Raw genomic sequence first — 20578 nt, 5'->3', positions numbered from 1 at the left:
ACCCTGATTTGAGGTGGTCCGCTTTTTTTATTTTATAGAGGATTGAAGAAAAATATAGAAAGGTCAACTCTGTAGATTAATCATCATATCGTGAAGCAGTTATTCCAATCAATAGGTAATTGGATCTAATTATAAGAGATTTACACTGGCAATATAAAAATCAATGGAATAAATGCATATTTAACATTGTTCGCTCACCATTTCTACCTCTTGTGGAATGGTTTTTGAATCCACGCCTCGGCATCAAAACACAAACATAAAAAGAGACACTAACGGCTTCCGCTCGATGCCGAAAATATATGTATTGGTTTCCTCGCATCCAAAAATAAAAACCAATACGGGCATATTTTATCTTCCCTCCAAAAATAAAAATGCAAAACTTTGACAATTATCACATAAAAATAATTTTTAAAGATATTTTAATAGAGAAAATTACTACAATTAATAATTGATTCATTAAATAATAAAATATATTCTAAGATTTACATATGTTCAGGTCAATAACCGTTTTGTAATTCAAATAATGTTATTTTTCTATTTAAATAGTTAGGGTATTAAGATTTGGCCAAAAGTTCAAAATAACTGAGAAACAGGGTGTGCAAGTTACAAAGTCCTTTGCGATTCTTCTACCAATGTTTTTGCACGAAATATTTATATTGTTTTTTTTTTTTTACTTTTTTTTACTAACGAATTTCTGTTTTAATGGAAAATTTGCGGAAAACTATTTGCGTATAGAATTTTTAATGCATTTAGATTTGCCAGGGGAACATTTTTTCAAAATGTTTGTTCAAGATCAAAACTAATTTCCACTTGGACAGCCTGTACCTTGGTTAATATCAAATTTTTGGTTGTATTTGTTATTATTACTATAGCAAGGTGTACATTTAGTTAGTTGTTAGTTAAGGTATGAATAGATAAAACGGAAAATGGTACTGTCCCAGATAGTCCACAGTAATTAGTAATAGAATATTATAAAAAAAGGCTGGAAAGATCGGTTAAAACGTTTACCTGGCGGAATATGGTGCAGCGTCACCGAAGTGCTGAGCCTGTCGCCGCCCATACTGACCAAATGGGGCACGTCCGTCTGCAACTTGAGGGCCCGACCTGAACTGTCGCCCATATCGAAGGAGCCACCGGGTGGTCCACCGGCCAGAGTGATCCCCGACATACTTGGAAAGATAAAATTCCGGTTATTTATTTATTTATTGCTTTGGGATGGCTCCTAACCTAAATAGTGACCGTCAACTGTTGATTACTAAATATAACTAGTGTTGGTTGTTTTTTGGGAGTGAGGGTTTTATTTTACACATTTTTGCACGATTAACTCGTAACAGGTTTAATCTGGGCCTCGATAATTTCGTTCGAGCTTATAGCGTGGTGATGTAAGTCGCGAAATAAACAATAACATCCGGTTAGAACCCGCTTATTATTTAATATACGAAATAATGAAAACACACTTTTCTGCATATATTTTTTTATTCTTCATTCTTTTTACCTGAATTTAAAGAAAAACTTAACTAATGGCACGGAAGAAAATAAATTTCGATAGACGGGTTACACGTTGCAATTTTTTCATAAAACTTACAGTTTCCAGAAGAAAATGTAAAAAATGAAAAAAAAAGTGTAGAAAAATAATTCAGTCAGGTGCTAACCCACAGTTATCATTTAAACAATTACATTTTAAAAATAATGTATTAATAAACATTGTTGAGGCCTTAAGGAAAAAAATGTATAATTAAAAGCCGTCAGATTTTATTTATCTATTTTTTCCCTCTCATTATTCATTGCTTTAGATTTTACTTTTTTATTTGGAAACGGCAAGTATAATTAAAAAAAAAATGCAGGAAAAACATATTTTTTATGTCATTGCTTAAGTAAGTTAAAATTAAAATAGTAATTTTTCCGCCATATTTGTAGCGCAATCTCCTTAATGGTTGGCTTTTGTCTCAATTTTATATAAAAAAAACTACCTTTTATTTCAAACAACGAATCTCCCCCTTAAGTTTTGGAATTTGTTTTGAAACATCCTGTATATGAACTGCCATTTTCTTTCCTTGATTAAGGCGATTACTTAATTTGAAAGAACGTTTTAAGCGAGTTGCACATCATTTTTTATATATACCAAGCATATTCGTTAATTCACTACATACATTAGAACATTTTTTTTGACAATGTCAAATTTGAAATGATGTAATCTTGTTTTTATTTTTTTTATATATTGCCATTGTCGTATAGTTAGCTCGGCATTTTCGAAAAGCACTTAACCGAATAAATGGCATATCGTAGTCTCCGACAGCCAGGTGATTTCTATGAGTACAGTTTGCTCACACACCACACTCGATATAATAATCCAGATAAACCAAGAAAACACACCAAAAAGATTAAATGTGATAGTCGTAGTCCTCTTAAATATTTACACATTTTGCGTCACTCTTAAATTTGTTCCAAATCCCCAAAAAAGTGGGTTTTAAAAGTTAAATAATCGACCACGTATATGTAACAGTTGTCGCTATAATAAAAAAAAAATGTTTCTCTTTTCATTGCTTCTAAAAATGTTTTTCTTAAAATTACTCTTGATAAATCAATTTCTGTTGTTTTTTTGCACCGCAACTGGCACTGGGTATTTTAGTACAAAATTCACGGAAAAAACCTTTATTGGACGTAGTAACCTTGGCGGTTCCCAGTAAATATCGTCGTAAAATTCAAATATTTCGCAAAACGTGTAATAAATATTTTAGGAACTCTTAGTTTACATCCCAATAAAAAAAAAATAGGCACCATTACCGCCATCTTATTGATTGTCCGAACGGCGACGGTGTCCCACTTCAAACGCGTCCCGTCGTAAAATTTAAATAGTCAGCTCAAAAAGCACTTTTTTATGTTCTGTTGATGTCGCATTTGAATATTTATATCATATTAAAAAGACGAAGTCAAAAAGGCAAAATTTCGAAAACGGTATGGCATGGAACTCTTTCATCAACGGACATAATGACATGAAAATTGAACAGAGAATGGCCGCTAGGGGGCGCAACCTCTACTGTAAAATTAAAAAAAAAAACGAAAATATTCAAAATGAAGCTATATCAAAATTAGTTTTAGCGTAATCTACTCTAGATAAGGAAACTTTTTTGTTTGAACTATTTTTTTTTATTTCGTCAAATTAAGGGTGGGGGAAAGGGTTTAATATAATAACTTTTTTTTGGCTAATCAGATGGATGGATGGATGCTTGTATTTTTTTACGTTCTTTCATTCTAGCTTAAAATATTTATACCATTATATTTGAAACTTTCGAGAAAATAAAAAAAAAGCTGTTTCTAAACCAACATTTGACGCTTTCCCCACGAGATAGAAAAAAATAGTTCAAACAAAACAGTTTCCTTATTTAGAGTAGATTACGTTGAAACTAATTTTGATATAGGTTAATTTGGAATATTTTTGAGAAAAGTAGTTTTTTCTATTTTACAGTAGAGGTTACGCCCCCCAGCGGTCATTTTATGAACCTGAAAATAATTTACAGCTTTTTCTCTTAGCCAATTTACGTAAAAACATATGGCCGGCCTCCTTTTGTTAATGGTTGTTTTAGTCTATTTTGTATAGTATATTAAATATTTACAATATCCACAAAGAATCCTGTTCCGTTTTTTTCTTTTTGGTTACAATAACGGGCATGATACTGGTGAATTTTTATTTACTGACTGAAACTTAGCACAGGCGTACCAAGAATATTTGTATTGTAATTTTGTGTTATTTTAACGTCCAAGTGTTTGGACACACTGATAAAAATAGCCAGCCAACGTTATGCCTTATTTAACGTCGGCAACCGTATTTTATATTTAAACCATCGCCATAAAACGAAGGATTTCCTGTCTGCGGTGGTTCGTAGCGTTCTTCGTGAAAGGCGTGACATTTTTCATATCCGAGAGGACGATTTTCGAATTTCGAATTGTCACACTCGGTCGAATGTTACGCGTCCGTTATACGGGAGTTTCGAATTATGCAATAATGATATCACTGTCACTGTCGCGCGTGATGCATCGAAATTTCCAACGTTAACGGGGTCAACGCCATTGTGAATTCTAGGAATTAATTTACGAAGAATTATAACTATTGCCGAGTCGAATCTTTCCCATTTGCATTGCGGCGAGGCCGAATGATAAAACACGTAGGGAATGATGCATTAGAGCGAAATAGGTCGGGCAATTTTTCCGTATGGTAAAATGCTGAAGGTCGTGTTCCACCGAATCTAGTGAAACCACGCAAATCCTAACGCTCTTGTCCAAAAATTGAAGACCAATAATTAAAAAAAAACGTTAAATTCAAAACGTTATTTTTTTTTTTCACTTTCTCATTTTTATTTCTAAATTATCAAAATCCTGTATTAATAATTTAAGCAAATTACGTCTCGCTGTTACACTTAAGTTATTTACAGTATAATCTCAAATTTTAAAATACAAGTTAATTACAGTTGCTATATCAATCGAAATCCTAGTGAGACGCCCTTTACGTGATGAGATAACTTTTGTGTGATGTTATCTTTTATTTATTTGTTTTTATTATTTATTTATTTAACTTCTAAAGTACAGTAGAATCTCGATTATCCGGGCCAGCCGGATAATAAATATTAATAATAAACAATAAATATTAAGAGGATTTTGAAAAAATAAAAATATTTTTTATGTCCGTTTTGAAAATGTATGGATTTAGTTATTAGTTGATTAGTTATTTAATAATAAATTATTAATTTTTTTTCATAATGACTATTTAAAATAACTATTTAATAATAAAAAATAAATAAATAAAGAGGTTTTAAAATAGCATATATTTTTAATTTAATTTAATTAGTAAAATTATTTGGAAATCTTATAGTTTTGGATCCCATAGATTTGTCTCTTAGTATATCCTGTAGGGGTCTGTGAAGTAAGTGAAGTAATAGTAAAAAAGTAAACAAAAATTCTACAAAGATTGTGAAAAATGGTTAGGAATCTAATTATTATTCATTTATTATTTTAATTTTATTAACTGTTTTTCAAAATCAGTCAAATTCGTAAAATTATTAGAGAATTCATAAAATTCAGACACTTTTATGAATTCTCTAATAATTTTACATCATCATCATTTAGTCTTGTAGTGGACTGTGAAGACCTGTCAGTAAGAGTAACAAAAAATTCTACAAATATTGTGAAAAATGGCTACCTATATCACAATAAATTTGCATAATCGTTAGCAATATAATTATTAGGTCTTCATCAACATTGCAAAAATATCAGAATATAAAAAAAACCTCAGCCTTATTACCAGCGTTTGTTGCCAAATCGCAAGTTTTGGTCTATCGACAAGCAAACTAAGATCTTTTAAGAGTAAATCCTATATTCTTTTTTTATTTCGCTAATTGTTATTAGTTTTCTGGAATTTTATTTCGTAGCCAATTTAAGTAAATTATATTTTCATAAGTATCACAACCTGATAACCATGTAAATAGGGTAAAAATTTGGTTAATAGTACCTTTACTTTGTGAAATTTTGAATTGCATGCACTCAAAAATATTATTTTAGTGTCCGACACCTAAACGTTTTATGGTTGCTGCATTAACAACATTGCTCAGGTATGCTACTATAGACTCCAAGTGCTTTAGTAGGGGCAATATAAGCGATTACTAATGATAATTGATAAAAACACAAATTTCCTTTCTTTTTAAGAAAGCTGAATAATGTAAGTTTTGCATCTTAACTAGAAGTCGCCGAAAAGTACCAATAGCTGATTTGTTTAAGTAGCGTTTAAGATAATACTCATAACGCCGATTGCCTCATTTGCCCGTTCACGCCGTCAACTCCTCTAATAAAATGGAACGAGATAAATGCTGTTAGCACATGATACGGAGTTAATTGGCCATCTGGTACATATGTATAAAACGCCTATGTTCGTTTTTATACGCACAAGATCCGACGCTACGGTGGGCGTGATTATTGTATTTTTATCCCGAGTCTTCTCCCAATTTACAATTATTGCTTTTTTATCGGTTGTTTGCGCGGTTGTATGAGAAAAATATTTTATATAATATTGCAGTGATGTAGTGAAACAAAAAAAAACATTTTTCTACTCCCGTCTGTAAAATACCTAATTACCCACCGGTCTAGCGTGCGGGAAGCGTCACTTTACCACGTCAGTTTCGTTTCCCACGGATCCGAGCCACTGCGGACATTTCCGGGATTTTGCGGCACGGGTTTGAGAGTAATCGGATATTAGATATTTCCCACGCCCTGAACTGTGACTTTTGTTTAGTAAAAAAAGTATTCAAATAAACTTGTATAATATATTATTGTCTTATGAATTATCCTAGCCCTTTTTAATGAATAACTGAGTCATTCACTTATTGATAGCTATGGTGCGAAGTATTGCAAGAAAGTTGAAGAAGATTGTTGCCTCAAAATGACGAACCGTGTCGTCCTTTGTCACCACAGTGATATAAGATAGTGATACAACAAATCGACACCGCTTGTAAATTCCACTTAATCGCATTTGGACAAAACAAAATTTATTTTGACATCCAATATGCGGGTGTCAGCACATAGTTTATGCGTTTTGAGTAATAAAAATTAATGCCCATATTTTTAAAAGTTGAGTATTTTTTTCCTTGTGCATATCGAATGGTTCAGTTCAGCTGTTTCGGCAACTGTTTTAGCCAAAGCCGTAAGAGCGCGTGCTTCTATTGCTATTGATGTTTATGCCCCTCATTTAGCTCCGCCCCCGTCAAACAATATATAAGCAGGTACAGAGTAAAATGCGAGCCAGTTTCACTTATGCTCTGAAGAAGGCAAAATGATGATTGGGGAAATGTTAACAAGTTCGATTTAACAAGAATCTCCATCTCCATCCGCACCAATTACAGCTTGAAGTCATGGTCATGAAAGGAGTTATGAAATTTCCTTCAAGCGACAATTCTTCCCATTCTTTCTGAATACCTTGCCATGGCTCCTCGTTATTTTGAGACATTTGTGCCACTTCACCATTATCTCCCATATATTTTCGATTAGGTTTATGTCAGGACAGTTACTTCAAATTGTTCCACACTGGGCACCATAACATTCTTCTCTCGATCCTCTATACCACATCCCTTTCTTTGGTTCAAATTCATCCCCATACATTTACACTGATATAGCCTGCAGCTCTATCGTTGTCGATAAATCAGGGGTTGACAGGCTGGTTGTTTGGTCCGTACACTTTGATTTTACACCCTTTGAAAGACTGGAAGATCTTTTCATCAGAAAATATGACTCCATCCTGTTCTTGCGCCTAATCATTTTGAAACATTTATTCTTGTCTTCACCTTTAACTAATGGAAATACCCGTTGTTCTGCTTACATCAAAATATTGAACTACAACTGATAAGGAAGTTAGCAAGACGACGACATGGTTCTATAAGGGTCGTATCAGTTTTTTTTTATGAAACCAGCCAACACAATGTCCGAGACAATTTCATTGCAGTGAATTTACATCCCAGCCCTAAGCTTATACGACCTCGAAACTTCGAACCCTGCCCTAGTCACCGTAATGTAAATCGTATTTTAGTGGACACTATGGTCTGACGCCTTCGCAGCAAGTTAAAGAAAGCTCCTAGAAAATGACGAACTTCTGGGGTCAATTTAAAACCGAGAAAGTCACGTGACAACAAACCGAAGGCAACTGCAAACTGTCGACGCCGCGCAATGATAATTCTAGGTACGTCCGAAATAGAAAGAAAGCCTGCGGCGCCATCCCACGCCACAATTACTGCAACTTTGAAATATAACAAATGGACCAATAATAACTTTAACAAGGGGCAATGGAGGCCGTTAACCCTATTATATCAATTTAATGGAGAGGGCGTGTGGATGTCCTCAAAAACGTGCCATATCGAAAGTAGCGTAGATTGTTTAAAAATCAAAGAGTTTTTTTTAGTAAATAAGTTTGTCTCTTTGTATGCAGCTTCATTTTAAGTATTGACACTTTTCCCAAAGTCGTTGGTAAAATGACAGGACTCAAAATGTGCTCTTCGTTTTTTTTTTTATATAAACTACCCCATTTTCTTCTATTTATAGAGTAGTGAGGCAGAAATTGACAAGTACAGTGACGTAACGAATTCCGATTGCCAAAAAAATGTTTTTTTTGCAATATTTTTTGCGAATTTAATAACAGAGACAAACGGACAAAGAGATAACAAACAGTAGACGCGCGCACCATCCGGCAACGGCGCCCGGTAACCATCATTTGAATGCCCGCGGGAGGATATGCATTTTCTGCGTGCCGCTGAGGACGTTATTTCTCTGCGGCAACGTTGCCAAAACTCGCTCGTTTGAGGGAAAGCACGCTCGCTCTGTTATACAGAGCATTTCGTATCATATTTACAGATAATCATATAAAAGGGGACGTCTTTTTGCCAATTAAAAGAGGCACACTATACATTATTGCAAAATTTAATATTCAATCTAATTTGCACATTTTAATTGGTAACAAGTCAGTGAACCAATACTCAATTATTTTCTAACATGGTCGAGCCTCAAATGTAGAATACAAAAGTGTAGGGGGTTAAATCGGGTGACCTAGGTGGCCATTCCGTCTTTAGAGCAGGATATGATTCGCTTAAATCAATAGCTTCTCTGAGAAGACTCGCCATTTAGATTTCTCTCAATAAAAAATGCCGCACCAGGCGTTCAATTTTTGCGGTTGTTTGCATTTAATGCAAATGAACATTCGTCGGACTAGCTTGGGTTTATGTATGTTGTGGTTGGTGTTTTTTTTTGTGGCAACTGTTGCTGTTGTGTGGCAGTTGTTGCATTTAAACTGTCTAGCTGTGGCTTGCAGATAGATTGTTTTAATGGAATATAATTTCAATTCTATATTTATGATTTATACTATATCATTTTTACGGTTGGTAGGTAAATGTTGATATTCGATTAAAAACTGGGCTTAATTTTGGTGCGTTTTTTCATAATATTACTTTGGTTTTATTGATTGTTTTGATCATTTCCGTGAGCTTCTTCCAGGTGGGATTATCAACCTTCTGACAACTCATCACTTTGAAAGGGTTTAAGTGGCTGAAAAGCTTTATTAGGTTATGCTACCACAATTCATCTGTATATGAAGATCAAGACAAAAACAAATCTCTATGGTACGTGTTTACAATCACTCGAAAAAGCTCGGTAGTGTGGCAACGCGGCTCCGCACGGCCCGGTGCACAATTTAAACGGAATCTGCCCTCTGGCTCCCGGACTGAGAGTTTCGTATTCCGACTCATTACCGGGTGTTTTACTCACTTTATAGATATCTAATTCGGTTAAATCTCGCGAGAATAACAGCTCACAAATTTTTAAAACCGTCCTCTATCACTAAATAAAAATAACCTTATTCGTAATAATAGATTATATATAGAAAAATGAAAAATCTAAACTTAAAAGGAAACATTTGTATCATACTGTTGTAGTTTATTAAACAGGTTTTGAAAGGCAAAGCAGACATCATAGCTACACAATATCATGACAGCATTTTCAAAAAAAAAATTATGGAAGACTTCGCACGTGACGTGTTTTGCGCCATTTACATAATTATTAATTATTGTTAATCGCTGTCGAAGCAATGGAATGGCGGTCCAAGTGCTAATAATAGGACTTAATTAAACAACAAACAACCGACGACGTCTAAGTTGTAATGCACAAGTTTCAGAGTGTCGAGTGTTTGCCGCACACTTTAACTCGTAACTAAGAAAATGTTAAATTTAAAAAACTAACCTAATTTATGTTTTGAGCATCTAATTGCAAATTCGAGGCAGCATAAATACGTTTCAAAGTCATGTTTTAATTAACTCACGCACGCACACGACTTCACAATTTCCGTCGGCGTCCGTCGTACACACCACACAGCAACAAACCCGAACTGCCTCTGCTACAAAACGAAACGCAACGTAAACACCAGAAAAGCGAATCTCCTCGCACTTTTGTCGTAAATTTTTATGAACCCATCGTGGCAGGTCTCTGCAACTCCAGAACATTAAATAGTTGCCGTAGCTGTTGTCAGATGGCGCAGAAAGCAATTTTCCAGATTTAAGATTCTAACCACGATCTTTGAATAGACAATTATTTGGTATTTTGCAAAAAATGGGCCGACGTTATTATTGCGATTATTGCGACAAAACTTTCATCGACGTTTTAGAAGCTAGAAAAAAGCACCTGCAGAGCGCTCATCATATTAAAATGAGAAACTTGTATTACGAAGAGAATAGAGGTGATTAGGAAATTGTGTTTCTCGTGCCAAAGTGCTGCAGTGAGTAACTTATTGCAGATCCCGCCACAATATTAAGAGAAGAGCTTCTTAAGACACCGTGTCGGAAGTTTGCACAATACGGCACGTGCCAATTCGAGGGCAACTGCAAATATACTCACTATTCTCCGGAGCAATTGTGTGAGCTGAGGCAACAGGGTAAGTAACAGCTCATAACAAATTATTATTAATACTGTTTTAGTATCAGTATTGTGTTTTAGTTGAATACATGGAATTAATGAAGAGAAAAAAAGAGGAAGCATTGCCTGATATACCATCATTGGATTCCTGGGTAGAGAAATATGACAAAATAAGTGAAAAAGATGATGTTGTTCACACGCCTTGGAGCTACCCTGACGCATTGGAGTTCAGGCAGGATCTGCCACCCTCATTGGTCAAGTTCAAAGCAGAACATTTTCACGATGAGAATTTCGAAGAATGGGGCATGTGATTTAAAATTAAAAATGCATTTTTTGTATCCATTGTTGTTTATTATCACTTAAGGATTCAATACAAACGAAACTTAAACTCTAAATAAATATCGTTAATAACGATTACTTTTTTTATGGTAAAGATGCAGGTATATGAAAGGATCACAAGTTCATTTGTGTTTAGAACACGGGTTAATTGCAAAAATTATTTTTTTGGTATATATAATTGAACTGAAATCACTCCTCTCTCTATCTGTCTATTTTGAAGCGGTTTTGACTTCATCTGGCAGCTCCTTGCGTGTCATGTGACCCCGGAATGAAGCCTGGATTTTCGCAGCCGCCTTATTGAGTTCGGGATCGGTCAGATCTATGTTGTCGACATTCTCTGCATCATCCTGAGCAGTAAAAAGATTTTTTCACTTCTCTGTTAGTCAGTTAGGTTAATGGACCTCTGATTTATTACAAAAAAAAAAGAAATTGGAATTGGAAGCGTACCCTTAAACCCAGTTAAACCACAAGAGGTAGACAGAAACTTTTTATTTTAGGTCACACCCCGTATATACTTTTAATACTTGTTTTCTCCTTTCAAAAATCAATAACTTTGTTATATAAAATTTTGTAAAAATGCACTCCACAGTAAAATTATTTTTGGTATAATTTTTAAATTTAATTTTACCTTTTTAACCCTTTTTAATTTAACCTTTAAACACCTTGTGAGTGCTTTTTTCAAAATTATTTTTCTTGTATCGAAAAGTAGCCACAACTTTTTTTTTAAGTGATGCTACCTGTATCACGAACCTTTTGGTAAGTAACTTTTTTGGAATATATTTCCCTACACCTATCTTTAGACACTGGACACTAGTTTTTTGCAGAGTAATAACATCTGCGATGTACAGGGTGTTTGCAAAATCATTATTAGACAAAATTAAGAATCAGTAAAATATAACGCTATTTTTAATAAAAATTAGGTTTCCTTTGAAAAAAAAAAAAGAAAAAGCAACGTTATTCGAAATTTTAAAAAATATACGGAGTGGTATCAGAGAAGAGAAATTTGCCCAAAATTGGTGATATAGGTGTTTAACTTACTTCTCTTTGTTGATTGGTTTGATAATTTCCTTGAATTTTTTATTTGTTTTTTTTTTGTTTACCTATGGGATTTTGTAATTTGCTGCAGTGTAAGTAGTAATTTTTGCGATGTACAGGGTGTTTACAAAATCATGTTTTTACTGTATTTACATCAAGTTGCCAAAAATATATTAAGGCAGAAATTTCAATAAATAAATAAGTTTTTCGAAATGTAAGTAGTGTGCACAACAACAAAATCTACTCATAGCTTTTTGGTAAGTGTAAAATAACATAATTAATAAAAATTGACAGAATGGCAACCAAAAGTTTTGTTAACCGGATTGAAAAAGAAAAGATGAAATTTCTTTAATGGACATTGTAAAGCAATTTTAAGAAAGCTACTGAAGAACTTAAAGAAACCTTTAATAAAACAGTGTTTAATGGAAAATTTATAGAATGTATTTTTAACCCTAATCCTTATGAACATCATTTAAAACTAAACGTTTCTGAGACGTGATCATAATTAGCTTGTCAAGAAAACGGACGGATGTAAAATCTCGGGGTATGATAATTATCCGACGTCACAACGGTGGAGATTAAAAACTTTAAATCGTCTCCCGACATTTACCTGGTTTAACTTGTCTTCTTTGCTAGAACAGCTCACGTCTCCCTTCTTATCGATCTGTTTCCTCGACATGTGGCCCCTGAAGGATGCCTGGATCTTTGTCGCGGCATTACAAAGTTCTGAAACACACGTCACAGCGTTTGGCGTTAAAGATTTATAATATTAAAATATTTAAGGTTTTAAAAGTTGCTTTTGACAAGGGTAAATTTTTGAATTGACAGCAGCTAGTCTTTTGATGTGGGGTCTGTTTTAGAAGCCTGGACGAGATCAAAGCGATTCTAGATTGTTATTATACAAGGTTGATATGGTTTGGAGAAAAAATCGGTTTAGCTAATTTATAACCAAATGATTTTGTGGAGTACATAAAAATGATAAAACTACTAAAAAAGTCAAAACTAGCTGCGAAAATGTTTCCATGTTTAATGTTGCATGTAAATTGAAATTGCCTTTGAGTCTCTACATTTTTCAAATACTAGAATTTATATTTTACTTTGTTTTTAATTATAAGAAACATAAAATGCACAAATTTTCACAATTTATTCTTTATTTTGGAAGATATTTTCTTCATTTCCATTAAAAATGTCATTAAAAAAATCTAATTACGGGTTTTTTAAATCTATTTTTTGCGTAGATTAATATTCACTGGTTTTTTATACAGGGTGTCCAAATAGTGCGTCAAAATAATATATCTCATTTGTTGTTTGCTTTAGAAACGCACGTTATATACAAAAATTATAGATAAGACTAATAGAAACAGTTTAAAATTATTTTCGAATATACAGGGTGATTCACAGAATGTTTGAAAGTGCATTAGTGCCTTTTAAACACAATATAGGATTGATTTTGGGACTTTTTTATTTTATTTATTATTATTCCATTGAATACTCCTTCAACTTTATTAAGCATTCCCTATATACAAATTTAGTATTTTTTGAGATACACACATTTGGACTAACAAAACTCCGAAAATTTGTCAGATTTTGAGGAAAATATCGCAATAACTTAAAAATATTCACTGTTTTTTTATACAGGGTGTCCAAATAGTGCGTCAAAATAATATATCTCATTTGTTGTTTGCTTTAAAAAAGCACGTTATATACAAAAATTATAGATAAGACTAATAGAAACAGTTTAAAATTATTTTCGAATATACAGAGTGATTCACAGAATGTTTGAAAGTGCATTAGTGCCTTTTAAACACAATATAGGATTGATTTTGGGACTTTTTTATTTTATTTATTATTATTCCATTGAATACTCCTTCAACTTTATTAAGCATTCCCTATATACAAATATAGTATTTTTTGAGATATACACATTTGGACTAACAAAACTCCGAAAATTTGTCAGATTTTGAGGAAAATATCGCAATAAGTCAAAAATATTCACTGGTTTTTTATACAGGGTGTCCAAATAGTGCGTCATAATAATATATCTCATTTGTTGTTTGCTTTAGAAACGCACGTTATATACAAAAATTATAGATAAGACTAATAGAAACGATTAAAAATTATTTTCGATTATACAGGGTGATTCACAGAATGTTTGAAAGCAAATGTATATATTTTTAAAGAGATCCCGCTATATATTGGTACATTAGTGCCTTTTACACCCAATGTAGGATTGATTTTAGGACCTTCATTCAATTAAATACTCCTTGAACTTTATTAAGCATTCCCTATATCTAAATTTAGTATTTTTTGAGATATACACATTTGGACTAACAAAACTCCGAAAATTTGTCAGATTTTGAGGAAAATATCGCAATAAGTTAAAAATATTCACTGTTTTTTTATACAGGGTGTCCAAATAGTGCGTCAAAATAATATATCTCATTTGTTGTTTGCTTTAAAAAAGCACGTTATATACAAAAATTATAGATAAGACTAATAGAAACAGTTTAAAATTATTTTCGAATATACAGGGTGATTCACAGAATGTTTGAAAGTAAATGTATATATTTTTAAAGAGTGCCTTTTACACCCAATGTAGGATTGATTTTAGGACCTTCATTCAATTAAATACTCCTTCAACTTTATTAAGCATTCCCTATATCTAAATTTAGTATTTTTTGAGATATATACATTTGGACTAACAAAACAAAAATTTGTTAGATTTTGAAGAAAATATCGCAATAAGTCAAGAAAAATAAAAATAAATAGGTAATTCTTTAGTTTTGTGAGAAAAATTTCAAGACAAGTATAGGAGAAATGACTGTACTACTTTATAAACTTGTTGGCATAATAAGCTGTCGGAAATGGCTTCAAAAGTGTAGGGTAAACACAGGACATTTTTGAAGAAAATCCAATCTATAAATCCGAAAACACTCAGTATATTGGGCGATTGAGTATTAATGCACAATATACAATATACGTTTTATTCCCGACATATTTATAAATCACCCTGTATAATTAAAAATAATTTTAAATTGTTTCTTTTAGTCTCATCATTTTTTTTGCTAAAACAAATACTAAACGAGATTTATTCTTTTGACACACTGTTTGGACAGCCTGTATAGATTACTTGAGAATTGAGATATGGGACTTTTTTTGATATGGGGCAATTTTTTTACGTTATATATAGTTATCAAGTTTTTTTTTAAGTTCTTGGAAAATTATATTAACATTAAAAAAATGAAGAACTAATTATATTTTGAGTTTTGACACAAGGTTGTGGACAAAGACCGCAGTAAAAAATAGAAATTTAAACACCACGTTTGCGTGGACCTAAGAAAAGATTATTTCTCGAAAACGGAAAAAATCGTGTACCAAAAGATCCGCAAGCCTCGACGCGATTAAAAATGAAACGAAATGTACCGTGCGATATTATAAAATATAATAGGTGCCCTAAATTTGCAGCTACCGACTTCAAATTTAGCAGAGAAGTAGAAGTCGAGAGCCACATTTAAACCATTAAAGTTGGGCACGATCAAATACTGCAAAGTAGTTTTTAAAAATTTTTGATTTTTTCCTTTTTTGGGTTATTTTGGTTTTTGGAAAACAATTTTGTCTCCAAAACTGTTAATCCGATCGGCAAAATTCCTTGACCAACAGACGCGAAAGATCCAGTACTATAACTTTTGTTTTAGGCATTTTTTCGATTATCAAAATTCGTAGAAAATGTGGCTAATTGGTTCAAACGGTGTCATAGGCCGCATCGAGAGCTACAACTTTTGTATTTGTGGTTTTCGTCTATCACATACGCTGCTCGGGATATTTGAAAAAGTCCATATTGAAATCGCTATTTCGGGGGCTGTCAAGACGCGATGACCTCATTGATTATTACGGCGCACTGCATGGTTTCAGAAAAAACTTGTTTTCTCGAAAACCATTTACTATTTTCAAAACATTCTTGAACCAGGACGCTTGGAAAATCCAGGGCTATAACCTCTACTTCGAACAATGATTGTATCATATACAGGGTGTGTCGTTTATGGGCAAAAAATCTAAAATATCCTAAAAATTTCCGTTTTTGTGGGTTAATTATTGGCCGTTAAAGATGGGATAATTTTATTTGAACAGTATCGTAAGCCGTGTCGTGAGAGAGTTTCAGGTTTCGTCAATTATACCTGCTTCGCGTTGCGCGCCACGAACATATTTAATCTCAGTATCCGACAAAATAAATGAACTTTTTAATATAGAGCTCCAAAAACTTCGCATCCTAACCCTACAACGGGATACGTTATCAAGTCTTAAAATTTGGCACAGAAATGCGCCTTTTGACAAACAAACAAATTATGAGTTATGAAAATGTGGATGCCCAGGTAATCCTCAATAATAAAAATTAACGACTCCGATCCAATTACCGAACCAATATCTGATAGGGGTAAGTGGGTCGATCATTCATCGCCCCCCTTCCCGCCCCTTTTTTTTATTACCTAACATTTCTGCGGCCGTTTATTCCAATTTGTTAACGACGAGGGAAAAAAAAGAGGGGCTACGGGGGGGAAACGTAAACGGTTATTCGGCACATTAATCTTCCTTTATTCCTTAAAGCAGTAACTTTCTTTTTCGGAAAAGATATTAATGGAGTTCAATTGTGCCCTTTCGGCCCGTTTCGTTCGGTAAGAGGGATTAACTTTTGCGGGGCGTCTTCGCGACATCAGAATAATTATTTAAAAAAGTGTCTCCTTTTTATATAAAGAAAGATTCCCTTGGGATTTTCGTCTTTTGATTTTTTCTTGATTCGTCTTATGAGGTATCGGGGAAATTGCGATTGACACGAAGACGACTAAAATATCGAACAAATTCATTAAAAAATCAGACAATCGCATTTTTTGCAGTAAACAGACAATATACAGGGTGTTCCTTTTTTTAAAAATGAAACGGTATTTTTTCGAAAAATGGCAAAAACTACTGTCAGTTTTAGTGTTAAATTAATAAATAATATGTTTTTAAAATTGCTTAAATTGTCAAAACGAATACGAAAATAAAATTTCCAAAATTTTATTTTCCAATTGTTAAGTAATTTTCTTCGTAGAAAAGACATCTTTATTCGTTTAGGGAATTTCGATTTGAAGAGGTAAAATTAAAGTGAAATACAAAAAAAGCAGAGAAAATAGTTTCTTATACCTTATATCTTATAATCTTAAAAAAGTCCGTTTGTTGATTTCAAAAAATAAAAATAGGTATTTATTCGTACATCGGAATTTGTTTCTTATTTAAAGAGATGCTCAAAACTTACAATTATAGAATGAATGAAATGAATTCACAACGATTTCACGGATTTCGCATAAAACAGAGTTCACAGATTTCATGGTTTTCACAATGCTGGTACACCCGATATCGGTTTTTGCTAGAGCATCTGAATCCTTTATTTTGAACATCGCACACTGTTTTAAATAAGTGATGATTTTGATAAGAGTATCGAAGAAGGTAAAGAAACTTGCCTTATACTCCTTGATTATGGCTAAACCCCAATACTTCGCACTTAACTAATCACCCATTCACTTAATTCAGAGTTAATTGAGTCGGCGGAGTCAGAGAGTGTCTTTTGGTGATAAATTTTCACAATTTTCTGCAATTACATCGGGGGTATAATCATATAATTTCCCTGTTAGTACCCTCCAGTCGTTCTCTATCGGATTTCGGTCTGGAATAAATGATGGCTATTCTAATAACTAGTCTTGAAACCATTGTTTTGTAGTTGCAGGTAATGAACATCGCTTGATAACTAACAGCAGGCACACGCCCATCGATAAATGCCGATTCTGTTTTTAAGGGGGAATCGGAACCATCAACATTGAATTTCCTCTCATCACTAAATATGACATGTTGGCAAGACTCACCTGTAGTTACATATTTTTCTGCTATTTATTTTTTATTTACCTCAAAAAAGCTACGGGAAACTTGGGACTTATTTGTCCAAGGATTTATTAACTACAGATATTAAATTACCCTTCCCTTCTATCCTATTGTAACTTAGCGTATTGACCTGCCCTTCTGAATAAAAATGAAACGCGATTACAAAGATTACAAAATAGCTGTTTAAGATTAACTTCGCCACCATATTACAACGAACTCGGTTGGCTTAATTTCGATCAAATATTCCTTCCCTATTTCGCTGTCTTTCTCTCTCATGTAATAATAATAATAATTGTTATTATTGTTGTTATTATTATTATTATCATTATTCTTATTATTATTATTATTATTATATTATCAATATTGTAGCTTTTTTTTTCTAATAGTACCCTATATTGCTGATAGACTAAAGTTTCTGGTAACGAGTGAATCTGGCAATTTGCCTTTATACGTCACCCCGTTGCGACAATGCCGCGTTCCCCTTTCACATCGCCGTCGGCAGTTCTCCGAATAGTTTAACGTAATGAAATTCGCATATATATTATCTTAGCTTCATAATACCATCCCACCTTTGTTCACAAATGATTAATGATGTTTAGCCGTTTCGCAATCTTTTGAATCGCAACATTTCCGTGCCGTTTCCATCCGAGAAGTTAGCTCGGTAAAAGTCGCGGAAGGATAAAAGCTAAGTAAATTTGCAGCTCGGCTAACGAAGACCGTTTTGATTGGTGTCGGGTGTGTGGTATATTTAAAAGTAATAATTTTGTATGAAAATTTGTGTCATTTATGATTATTTTTTAAATTTTTTTAATTTTTCGCACTAAGCTAATACTACGTCATTGAGATCCATTTCTTAGTCGTAGAATCACCTCTTAAAATGTCAGCGTCCATTTTCCAGGCACTGTGTATAAAAATACTTTGACAGTGATTTCGATACACGCTTGTTATTTTAGTTCTTTTCTTATTTTCATAAAATTTCAAGGATTTTGGGACACTAATTGGAAAATTATTTCAATTTTTGAAAATGCCGAAAAATCCGAAAAGTATACAGGGTGTTTAAAAAGACTCGCATTTTATAAAAATGCTTTCAAGCTTTTTTTTTAATATTTGCGACCAATCATTAAAAAGCATTAATTTATTGTTTATTTTTGGACTTTCCGACGCGAATGCATTAGATGCCAGCCCATTGTGCACTGAACGGTTTACCAATCGGATTGTCCCTGATTTTTCGAAAGCATTCATCGGCGCCTTCGAAGTGGAGGCCAAGCACAAGAAGATACCTGGTACTTGATTATTTACTCAAAAAAATGTCGAGGTTTTGGATGTAAGTAATGCAACTGTCTGTCTTTATAAAATTCTTCAATCCTACATCAGTCCTCGGACTCAGTTTGTAGAATTGAATTCTGCAAAATCTCAAACGACCCGCATCACATCTGGAATTCCTCAAGGGTCCCATTTGGGACCATTGTTATTTTCACTGTTTATCGCAGATGTGAGTAAATGTTTTCTTTTTGCTAAATCAGCATCATAACGACTGTTATAAGTTTCAAGAAAATCTTGATCGTTTTTTATTTTTAAATATTGATAAATGTTACTGTCTTAAGTTCAGCAGGCGGATAAATGATATAAACTTTGACTACACATTCAATGGTGTAAAAATAAAAAAAAGTAGAGCAGATTAGGGATCTTGGAATAACTATAGATGTAAAATTAAGTTTTGATATCCACATTGAGAATATAGTAAAAAAAGCTTATAAAAATTTAGGTTTTATATTAAGAGTTAGCAAAGAATTTCAGGATCACAAATCGCTTATTATTCTATACAATTCCTACGTTCGTTCTCACCTTGACTATGGCGGTGTGATATGGAGTCCTCGGTATCATAAATATATAGACAGAATCGAGAGAATACAAAAAAAGTTTGTTTTCCATTTAAATTTTAGATTTAACCGTAACTTACTAACTCATCCGTATGAAGCTAGTCTTAATTTCTACCATATACTGAAGTTATCTGTTAGAAGAATTATCTCCAGTGCTATATTTTTGCATAATATTATTAATAGTAGGATTGACTGTCCTTTACTGCTGGAAAAACTATCCTTCAATGCCAGAGTCGTTATAACAAGAACTCCTTCATTATTTTATGTGCCTAGATTTAATACAAACTTAGGTAACAATTCCCCAATATCTCTTTTACATAGACATTACAATAATTATTTTTCGCACATTGACATCTTTGCGTTATCACTTAATTCGTTTCGAAATCAAGCAATTAGGGTTTTTCTATAAATTTATTTTAATTTTTAATGTATTTTAATTTTTGATTTGTTTTCCTTATTTTTTCACATTTGTTTTTTGTAATTCACGCACTTAATATTCAGTGTTAGTTTTGGTTTAGTTTGGTAAGTTTTATTGTTATTATTATTATTATTATTATTTTTTATCTTCTGCTTATCGTAGATATAGGTAGGTACTTACTTATAAGTTTTACTTTGTTAATTAAATAATAGTATAATTGTTAGTGTGTCCTTGCAAATTGTGAAGTTAGTTCTTCATGTTAGGGCACCTTTGTAATAAATAAATAAATAAAAAAAAACTCTTTGCAAAATTGTTCAACGTTCAATTACTTCTTCCGTGGGATTTTCCTCCATGCATTGCGTTCTGTTAATTACTTTTGCGCGGAATGGTTGAAATCTTCCAAATACTGATGTTGATTCTGTTTACTGATGAAGTTTTTCAAGAAATACAATCTGAAATTTTAATCGAAACTATTTATAGTGTTTTGAAGATCCACATGCAATATTTGAAGATCAAATTCTAATTTGAATTTTTTTGAAAAACATTATTCAGTATCTTCGAAACA

The 20578-nt window shown here is 32.9% G+C and overlaps 3 protein-coding genes across 4 annotated transcripts in view; 1 reads left to right on the top strand and 2 right to left on the bottom strand.

Moving 5' to 3' along the window:
* The window catches only part of LOC132697676 (pleckstrin homology-like domain family B member 1), a 53834-nt gene extending 43930 nt beyond the window's left edge, over window positions 1-9904 (bottom strand). For both annotated transcript variants that reach the window (XM_060663218.1, XM_060663219.1), the window contains exons 1-2: window positions 9763-9904; window positions 1009-1169 (exon numbers count right to left, since the gene is read on the bottom strand). In XM_060663218.1, the coding sequence (XP_060519201.1) occupies window positions 1009-1168 (160 nt within the window). In that variant the 5' untranslated portion in view covers window position 1169; window positions 9763-9904. The remainder of the gene's footprint in view (window positions 1-1008; window positions 1170-9762) is intronic.
* Window positions 9905-10120: 216 nt separating this feature from the next.
* LOC132697678 (zinc finger matrin-type protein 5) lies at window positions 10121-10743 on the top strand. The gene is made up of 3 exons (XM_060663221.1): window positions 10121-10255; window positions 10313-10450; window positions 10513-10743. The coding sequence occupies exons 1-3, from the start codon at window positions 10129-10131 to the stop codon at window positions 10740-10742; spliced, it is 495 nt and encodes a 164-aa protein (XP_060519204.1). The 5' UTR covers window positions 10121-10128; the 3' UTR covers window position 10743.
* A 226-nt stretch (window positions 10744-10969) lies between these two features.
* The window catches only part of LOC132697679 (uncharacterized), a 54134-nt gene continuing 44525 nt past the window's right edge, over window positions 10970-20578 (bottom strand). Inside the window, exons 4-5 of the mRNA XM_060663223.1 lie at window positions 12416-12531; window positions 10970-11117 (exon numbers count right to left, since the gene is read on the bottom strand). Of these exons, the coding sequence (XP_060519206.1) occupies window positions 10980-11117; window positions 12416-12531 (254 nt within the window). The 3' untranslated portion in view covers window positions 10970-10979. The remainder of the gene's footprint in view (window positions 11118-12415; window positions 12532-20578) is intronic.

This window comes from Cylas formicarius, unplaced genomic scaffold, assembly GCF_029955315.1.
Source record: "Cylas formicarius isolate icCylForm1 unplaced genomic scaffold, icCylForm1.1 PGA_scaffold_2__14_contigs__length_35257938, whole genome shotgun sequence".
NCBI classification, from domain to species: Eukaryota; Metazoa; Arthropoda; class Insecta; order Coleoptera; family Brentidae; genus Cylas; species Cylas formicarius.
Note: the sequence above shows the minus strand (reverse complement) of the source record. Positions and strands in the feature narration are given on the sequence as shown.